This window comes from Tupaia chinensis, unplaced genomic scaffold (assembly GCF_000334495.1).
Source record: "Tupaia chinensis unplaced genomic scaffold, TupChi_1.0 Scaffold000564_1, whole genome shotgun sequence".
Lineage (NCBI taxonomy): Eukaryota > Metazoa > Chordata > Mammalia > Scandentia > Tupaiidae > Tupaia > Tupaia belangeri.
Window position 1 is genome coordinate 649,487 of NW_006160077.1, and position 10,458 is coordinate 659,944.

The 10,458-nt window shown below is 35.8% G+C and overlaps 1 protein-coding gene across 1 annotated transcript in view; it reads left to right on the forward strand.

Moving 5' to 3' along the window:
* The first annotated feature begins 8,758 nt into the window (after window positions 1-8,758).
* Window positions 8,759-10,458, forward strand: part of LOC106735889 (olfactory receptor 4P4-like) — a 6,171-nt gene continuing 4,471 nt past the window's right edge. The window contains 2 exon segments of the mRNA XM_014591353.1: window positions 8,759-9,301; window positions 9,303-9,456. Of these exon segments, the coding sequence (XP_014446839.1) occupies window positions 8,759-9,301; window positions 9,303-9,456 (697 nt within the window).

Here is a 10,458-nt window from a genome sequence, read left to right on the forward strand (position 1 = left end):
CTCCTCCATTCTCCTCTTGGGATCTTGGGCACGCACACACACGCGCCCGGCGTGAGTTTTAAGCCACCGGGTCTGGGATGCGAACCGCGGTCAACTACATGGGAGTCCAGTGACATAGCCATTACGCTCACTGCTGGTTCCCGGTGCACTTTAAAAAAAAAAATCCAGACATAGATTTTTCATAAAATAAATTTTCCATAATCTTTTGGAAGTTATCTAATATATATTATAATAGTTTTCTCCTACTTTCTCTATATATTTTCATCTTTATATATACAGATATATATTTTTTAAGTTTATTTATTTTATTCACATAGAGCATCTGTGTTTGCATGAAAGAGATTGAGGGAGAGGGGAAGAGAGCATGAGAAGCACCTCAAATGGGGTCTCATTAAACTTTAATCTCACTCCCCTGTTCTTCAGTTCCTCAGGATCTTAAACACACAGGTGTGGGCCCAGCAGGTTTTCAAGTTGTCCTGGTAATTCAAACCTGTGATCAGCCATATGACTTCCAGAAATCCAGTTTAATTCACTACCAGTTATGACACCACTAAGTTGGATCTATACATCTATATATTTTTTCTTTTTACTGATCTAATATTATTTATTTATTTATTTAAATAATTATTTATTTAATTCCATTTGTTATTATTATTTTTTAATTTGACCAGACAGAGACAGAGAGAGAAAAGGAAAGCGAGAAAGCAAGCCACCAGGTCCAGGACTTGAACCGCAGTCAGCCATGTGGGAATCCAGCTCCTTTATCCTCCACGCCACCCGCCGGCCCCTAATATTATTTATTAATTACTTAATAGGAGACTGAGAGTTCTAATTATTGGATTTATGGCATGAATGAGTATCTGTTATCCTTGCTCTGACAGGTATTATACTATTATTGGGAAAAGAGAAAATATAAAAGTTAGGAAATACATTTTTATGGTATAGTTTGTGACAGTGGATACTAAGGATATTTATCAGTATATAAAGCTAGAGAATAGTTGAGGAGAATGACCAGAGAAAGTCATCACCAAAGATGTCCTTGAGGTGTTGGAAAATCATCTGAAAATGGGAAAAAAAAATTGAAAAGGAGTAGCCAAGAATATGCTCTGAGAAGGATAATTCCAGCAAAAAGAAAAATAAGAATAAATCCATGAACTGGGAAAGGCTTGTCTTGCCTAATAGTCAGGTTAGGAAGACAAATATGTTCAGAGACATTGTGAAAAAGAAAGTGACGTATGAATTGCAGTGGAGAATTAGAGAAAATCTAATTAGGCTAAATATTGTAGTATAACCAGTTTCTAACTTAAAACATGTTTCTTACTACTGTGTATCCAGCATTTTGAAGTAAATTAGGATGGTGTGATATCATTATTTTTGTAGGAAAAATTCCTTCTTAGCAAGTTAAACTAGAGATCACTCAAATCCCTGTGTTCCTCTGTAGTTTCCTCTTAACATTTTTTGTCTCTGCATTCTTCAAGATATAGAGCAAAGGATTTAAATGTGTAGATCAAAGGATTTAACATGGGTGCAACAGTGGTAAAGAATGAAATCATTGTTTTGTCTGTACAGTAAGTAGCCATAGGTTCCAAATATAAGCAAACAGTACAAGTAGAAAGACAAAGAAGGTGAGGCAGGAATAATAGGTGAAGAAGGTTCTGTGCCACACTTCAGAGCTGTAAGACTTCAGGAAACAAAGGATATCCATGTAGGAGACAATAAGAATAAGAAAGTGGGTCTCACACATTGCCTTACTATTGAGGATGACTAAATGACCCAGGGCATGAATGTCCATGCAGGCAAGTTTCAACAATGGAAATAAGTCACATACAAAGCGATCAGTGGCATTGGGGCCAGAGAAAGGTATTTGGTAATTTGGTACATGAAGAGAAGCTGTACGGTTGCAAGCTCCCCCCAAACCCCCCCGCCCCAATCAGGCAGCACACCCGAGGGTTCATGATGGCCGTGTTGTGCAGGGGCTTACAGATGACCACATAGCGGTCATAGGCCATCATGATGAGCAGGATGATGCCCACGCCACCAAAGAAGTGCTCCACAAAGAGCTGGGTCATGCAGCCTTCCAGGGAGATGGTCGTGTTCTCAGAGAGGGAGTCGACAATAACCTTGAGGGCAGTGATGAAAGAATAAGTGACATCCATGTAGGACAAGGATAAGTCTGTTAAGTCCATTCATTCTGAAAGGTAGTTTTGTCTAATGTTTCCTTTTTGATTATACATCTGCAAGATTTTCCTATTGTCAAATATGGGATATGGAAGTTCTCTACTATTATCATTTCATGGTCTGTCTTTCCTTTCAGATCTATTAATATTTGCTGTATAGATTAATGTGCTCTGATATTGAGTACACACATATTTATAGTAGTTATGTCTTCCTGATAAATTGACACCTTTATCACTATAAAATGACCTTCATTAGGTTTTTATACAGTTTTTGACTTTAAATCTATTTTTTTTTATACTGGTGTAAGTGTAGGTACTCCTTGCTCTCTTTTCATTTCTATTTACATGAAATACCTCTTTCTGTCCCTTTAGTTTAGCTCTATTGGTGTCCTTACAGGTGAAGTGAGTCTCATGGGCAGCATGAAGTTATGTCTTCTTTTTTGTTTATTTATTTTAGTTTCTTGCTCCATTCAGTGACTCAGTGCCTTTTGACTGAATAACTTAACCCATTTACATTCAGCATGGTTCTTTATAGGTAAGAACTGATTATGTGTTTCCATCAGTTGTTCCCACCCTCATTTTGTTTTCTTGTAGATCTTTTATTCTTTCTTTCCTCTCTGCTGTCTTTGTGATTTATGTGTTTCTTCAGTGGTATGCTTTGATATGTTCTCTTCTTTTGAGTGTTTACCATATGGTTTTACTTTGTGGTTAATGTGAGACTTACATAAAACATCTTATAATTGGACTTTTTTTGTACTTTCATATATGTTCATGTTGTTACTTAGTATTCTTTCACTTTAACTTAAATAACTCCTTTCAGTATTTCTTATATGGTGGGTCTCATGGTGATAAACTCATTTTTAACTTTTGTCTTGGAATGTCTTTGTCTCTTATTTCTAAAAAAAATGCCTTTGTGGGGTGTAATATTTTTTTCCTCTTTTAGCACATTGGATATATCACCCCACTGTGTTGAGAAATGTGCCAATAGTCTTATGTGGGTTTCAATATATTGACAATTCTCTTACTTTTCACAGCTTTCAAGATCATTTCTTTGCTTTCTGACAATTTGGTTGTAATGTTAACGGATGGGAAAGTGTCGAGCTGCGAGCTGCATTGTGAAGTCCTTGGTTCTTTGGGTCCAGCTCACTAAAATTAGAGATCTGTCCCTAGGGGCAAAATGAAACTGCAACCCTGAATGAAATAGATAAAAAAGAAGATTTAATAGAAAGAAAGGAAAGGAAAGAAAGGAAATACACCCAAAAAGGTTCTTGGGAGGGCAGATTGCCAAGTGGAAACCGTGCTTTGGTACTAGTTAACCGTTATTTTTATTACTAGAGGTTATGAATATTCATTAGTGGGAGGCCCCTTATGCTGCCTATGTTCTTCCTTTAAGTTTGAATCCACACGTTCTTTTCCTGCACCTGCGCAGCTTCCTCACAGGTAAGGAATGAGGAACTTGATCACCTAATCTCACTTGGTGCCCAATGCGAGCCAGGCTGCCCCAATTAGACTGCCCAATTAGTCCATTGCCCTAATGGGAATTGGGCATTGACCAAAACACTTGTTTAGGTCTTTTTGATAAGCAGAAACTCTACTTACCATCCCTGTGTGCTTCCCTCAGGCCCCAAGGAAGGAAGATGGCAAGTTGCCTCGCCCTCCTGGCGCCTGGAGCTAGATGAGCCTTTCACTTTTCTCTTAGGGCTGCCCACTCATGACTAACTAACTGCCTTTCACAGTAATGCATGTTGAGGTACCCTTCAGATTGAGGTTTCTTAAAGTCCTTTGAACTTTATGGAGTGGGGTATGCATATCTATATCTGTCCTAAGAGTTGGGAATTTCAAGCCAATATTTCTCAGATTGAGCTTTCTTTTCCCTTTCTCTTTTTCTTCCCCTTCTGAGACTCCTATAATTTATATATTCTATATTGAGTAGTGCAGTATAGCTCTCTTGGACTTTTTTTTCCTCTTCTTTCTTTTTTCTTTTTTTTTGTCATGCGCCATGAGTATTCAATTATGAGGACCCATAAGACTCCACCCTTCAATGCCATAATCAAATTAAGTCTCTACCCTCTCAACATTGTTACAATGGCTCATGAAATTTAATTAAATGAATTTTGAAGTAACACTTTCAAACCACAATGTACTCTGTTTTGTTACTTTAGTAGTTGTTTTTAGGTTTATAATATACAATTTTAACTTATCACAGCCACATTCATGTGACAATCTGCCAGTTTATATATACTAATTGTTAGCATCCATTTTTCCTCTTTGTACTTCTATGTATTGTTATTATACATTTTATTTCTACATATTTTTTAAACACAGCAAGTACTTTGTTCTTATTTTTGAAACAGGCTTCATGATTTTAATGTTATTTAATTTCTGGAAGCATTCTTTCTTCCCACCCCCAAACTGAGTAATGGAAGGAATAATGGTCCCAAAAATATAAATTTTAATATTCAAATGAGATTAGGTACATAAAATGTTCAAAAACAATGACATATATAGTAAATTTTATAAAACATGCTTATAAATATTATGATGATTTTTCTGAGTGAATTGATCTGATTTATATGAGCTGTTATAAAACTGTTTTTTATTGAGCTACCTGGTAGTTTGGTAATTAAGGCAACTGAATCTCACATGCAGGACTGAGAAGTTCATGTCCCAGAACAGTGCTTGAGGAACATACCAGATGTGTTTGAATGCTTGCCCCAAATCCTGAAAGTAAGAGATATGGAGGGAAAAGGATTGTGGCATGACCATACCCAATGGAGGGGAGCTTTAAAACTTTCTCTCTCTCTCTCTCTCTCTCTAGCTCTCTCCAGAGAACACATGTCCTGTTGGCAAATATATTTTTTTCTGAAGTCTTTCATGACTACATGTATAGTTTTTTTTGTTCATAAGAAGGGAAGCCAAGTAAATTTCAGTGATAATTATTTATAGCACTGCATATTCTTCTTAACACTGCAACTACTTAAGGAAATTGTCTGAAAGTACTTAGAACAGGAGTATTCTGTTAGCTTGTGAATTATGCGTCCATGGTGTCAACCAACTGGGGATACAGCAGGCTACATCAATTACTATGAAATGGGAGGAGAAATGGCTCCTTAAAAGAGAGGTGCTGAAAAAGTTTACTTTTCATTAATATCTGATGTAAATATTACTTAGGAGTAATCTAGAAATGACTTCAAGTACACAGGTGGATGTGTTAAGGTGTATGAAAAAAATATGTCACTTTACAAGACACGTGAGCATCTGCAGATTTTTTTATCCAGTGGGGTCCTTAGAACAATACCCATGGATACTAAGGGACCTGCTTACTGTATGCTTTTCTTGATTCCTCACTTTAAATTCTTGAGCACTTTCCTTTTAAAAATTTCATATTGTTTATTTGTATTTCACTGTTGTACATCTTTGTGCTGTACTATGCTTTTCAAAAAAAGAAAAAAGGAAGGGGCCAACAGGAAGGGTCCAGCAGGTGGCATGGTGGTCAAGGGCACTGGACTCCAACATGGTCAACCATCATTCAAGTCCCCTGTCTTTTTTTCTCTCTCTGCCTCGCTCTCTCTCTCTCTCTCTCTCTCTCTCTCTCTCTCTCTCTCTCTCTCTGCCCTTCTCTGGCTCTGGACAAATTAAAATAAATACATAAAGTTAAATCAAATAATTATTTAAAAAAAAAGAAAAAAAATGATCTGAGTCCTATTCTAATTTTCCAATAAAAGTTGGACATTTGTTTTAATCTTAATTTGTTTTGCTTATTCTCTCTCTCTCTCTCTCTCTCTCTCTCTCTCTCTCTCTCTGTGTGTGTGTGTGTGTGTGTGTGTCACAGCCCAACACTCTATTGCAGAAATGAAAATGTATTATCATGACTGTGACTAGCTGTCTAAAATAAATGTTGGGGTGGTAGATCATAGACTTGCTTACACACTCTCATGCAGTCTTGTTGCTTTTAATGACTGTAGTAAAATTCTACAATAGATCCCACTTTGATTGTTTTCCTCCTCCTCTCTAGACATAGAGATCTCCTTCAAAGCAAAGCCAGTTTTCCTGGAGAGCTATTCAAACTTTCCTCCTGCTCTTCAGAGGAGCAAATTAGCCAGAATTGGCAGAATTTCCTGAACTTTTCTGAGCCTGAATAAGAGCATAAGCCTCTAGAGGCAATGCTCAGAGAGTGTCTCTGAAAAAGTACAAGGCAAATTTATAGTCTGCAAATCCCTGTAGGATTGGGGATTATAACATAGGACAACAGGCTTAGTGTTATTTGGTGAAGAACTTTTAAGGAATGCTTCTGGGAAAACAATTTCTCATAACATTAAAAAAAAATCTGAATTTTCTCTCAGTTTATATTTGGCTTTCACAGTGCAAATTTTTAAGTCATAATCATAAAAGGCATGACTACTATGGAGTAGATAGATATAAATAGAAAGGTAGATAGATTTAGATACTTAAAAATTCTCTTGTTTACTTTTCAGTATAAGTACATGGTTAGGGAATTGCATCAGCATTTAAAATCCTAAGTCACTTTCATGTGGAATGAATAGATATTTTTCTGTGATTCAAAAGTAGTTTTCAGGGGCATTTGCATATTCATTCTCCTTGTGAACTAGTAAGATTTTGCTCCTGGAAATACAATGAAAGTAATCCTGATGAAATTTTCAGAGAAATAACCCAGATTTGTATGAGCTTCTTGTTTATGTTCTAAAACTTTATTTCAGTTGTAAATGCTAGGGAAGAGTTAGAAAACTGTGTAAATAAGGGAGGCAAGACATTTTCTTTAGCAGCATAAATCATTCAAAACTGATTTGCAGGTAATCCCTACTTTCAATGCTGGTCTAAGGCTCATTTAACTTATTTAGATATATTCTATCGTTTTAAGGCTGTGAATTTAGATATGGTCTAACAAAATTTATGAAAGTAAAAAACTATGTTTTTCAATGTTTAGTTTTATTGTATACTATATGGAAAGTTTAGATTTTTACATAATACATCAAAAATAAGGAAAATTTTCTATTGTCACTGACCTTTCTGCCTCCAGCCTTTGGAGAAAGTCCAAAAGACCAATCTTCTAAAATTATCTGGATTTACAGGAATCAGGTAAACTAAGTTTTTAATATCACATGCTGATATCATACATACACACACACACACACACACACATATGTGCATATATTAATATATGTGGGTGTATATATGTACTTTACATGCATATATATGTATATGTGCATGTGTATATACTTTATATACACACACCTTTATATATATATAAGGCACAAGCATGTGAAACCCATATCTTTTTACCACCTAAAATAATTTTAAATGCCACTAGTAATACAGCTACACAGTTATTAAAAAAGCTCAAATTGTTATTCATATTATTGCATTGAAGATTTCTGTATTATTAAAAATCGGTCTTTGTTGGATTCAGATGGCTTGCACACTTACTCTAAACGTAAGATATAAAGTTCACCTGATTCTACCTAGTTCCTTGCCAGTGAAGAGAATAAATGTGCAAGTGAATTCTGATTGTACTGTATTATTCTACTAGTTTTATGTAAGTCCTGCCCCCTCTCTGATTATGTAGAATATAATATATACGAATTTCTAAATAACAAATTATGCAACAGAACAGCTGAGTACTTCCTGAGCATAAAATTAGTCTCACAGTTGCATTGGATAACAACATAATTTATTAACATTTGGTGCCTATAATTCACTGTAGCAGAACACATAAATTATATAGATTCAGATTAGCTGTGCATTTTATTTAGGCGTTTTTAAAAATTCAAACTATTAATAACAATTATAATTTTAATTTATATCAATTACATTAATTTTTGTTTTTAAATGTCTTTTTATATTTTATCATTTTCAAATTTACATCTAACTATTGTACATATTTGTGGAGTATAACATTTTTTTTAAGGTTATTCCCATAGGGTGAACACACTAGCCTGAGAGAGACAAAGAAAGAAATAGAGAGGGAAAGTGAGAAATCACTGCCCAGGTGGAAGGACCATGCTCCAACCCCTCTCCTCCATTCTCACTTCAATATTTTGGTCATGCATACACACACACACTGCTGTGATCTTCAAGCTGCCAGGTCCCAGACTCAAACCATGGTCAACTGTGGGAGACTCCAGTGCCTTAACCAACATGCCACTTGCTGGCCCCGGCCCCTAGAATATGTATTTTCAAATCACATGAAGGATGTTACCATATTAATTATCTTCAACAAAGAACATTTCATTATGTTGTGTACCTTTGATATACATTATACTAGGCTTTTTCCACAAAAAAGAGTAGTAGGAAATATTTTTTGAAAACAGTAATTTTCAAATCATTATATTTTCAAAATAATAAAATGTATTCTTAGTATTATTAAGACAGAATATATGGAAAAGTAGAAAGAAACAATATTAGAGACATTGGCTATAATTTCCAAATATAATTAGTATATTGATTTGTAATTTTGTTGAACTGCCATAATTTACTGATAGTTTTTACATAATAGCAATGATATTATAAATATTTTATTCAAATTTATTCTTTCCTCAGTTATTCATTTATTTTTGTATAGCATGCAACATACAGACAGTCAGAGAAACATATCAGAATTCATTCTTCTGGGTCTTTTCTCTGTCCGGAACCTACAGATATTTTGCTTCATGTTCTTCCTCTTGTGTTATGTTGCCATCCTGGTGGGAAACCTTCTGATCCTAATCTCCATCAGATGCAGTGCTCTTTTTAACCAACCAATGTACTATTTCCTCAGCCATTTATCCTCCATGTACATCTGCTATACCTCCTGCATGACACCCAAACTGATTGGTGACCTACTTACAGGAAGAAAAATGATCTCCTATAATGATTGCATGTTACAGGTCTTTTCCATGCACTTGTTTGGAATGATTGAAATCTTCATTCTTATAGTCATGGCCTTCGATCGCTTTGTTGTCATCTGCAAACCTCTCCACTACATGATTATCATGAACAGGGCAAGATGCAATATTTTAGTCCTGACTGCTTGGGCTGCTGGGGCTTTCCATTCCTTTTCCCAGTTTTCTCTGATAATCTGGTTACTGTTTTGTGGCTCCAATGAAATTGATCATTACTATTGTGATTTTTTTTCCTTTGCTGAAAGTCACCTGTGTTGACACCTACATTATTAGCATCTTTGTGGTTGCCAATTCAGGAGTGATTGCCTTAGTAACCTTTGTTCTCTTGTTTGGGTCTTATATTATTATACTGTGCGCTTTAAGAAATCACTCAGAAGAAGAGACAGTTTCATGGCTCCTGCAATCTAGCCATTTTGGGGGAAACAGAGAAATGAAGATTTCCCACTAATAATGCAGCCTCCAGCATACAAAACTCGCATCATTGAACTTCCAATTTTGGGAAGAAACCGACCATCCACCAGATAACTAGAAGTCACTGCAGGACCACAAGAAATATGGAAAAGCAGTATGGGGAAGCAGGAAAATACCTCTCCTCCAAGGGAAAAGGATAACTCCTCTTCATCCACACACAGTTCAATGGAAATCATGGAAATGTCTGATAAAGAATTCAGAACATTCATAATGGGAAAGCTAACAGAAATGGAAAAGAAGAGAGACAATGAACTGCTGAAGAGGAAGGAGAAAGGAGTTGAAGAGTTCCAGGAAGTGAGGAAATTCATGCAAGATCTAAAAGAGGAATTTCACACTTTACAAAAGAATCAGATGGAAATGTTAAAGATGAAGGCTATAATACAGGAAGTCAAAATCTCCCTTGAAAATATTAAAAGCAGACTGGATCATACAGAAAATAGAATCTCAGATATGGAAGAGAAAATTGCTGGCCTAGAAAAATCCACCACGAAGACTGAGAAAATGGCCCAAAAATGTGAGAATAATATACAAGAAATACTAGATACCATCAAACGTCCAAACATCTGAATAATAGGCATCCCAGAAGGCGAAGATACTCATAAGGGCATTCTATTCCATGAAATCCTGGAAGAAAACTTTCCAAACCTGGAGAGGCACTCAAAGATCCATTCCCAAGAAGTACAGAGGACTCCAAATAGAATCAACCGAAGAAGAACTTCTCCAAGACACATTATAGCCAGATTGACAAAAAACAGAGACAAAGACAAGATACTAAGACTGGCAAGAGAAAAAAGGCAAGTTACCTACAAAGGGTATCCCATCAGACTAATGGCAGACCTCTCATCGGAAACAATGCAAGCGAGGAGAGAATGGGAGAATATATTCAAAGCATTAAGGGAAAAGCAATTTCA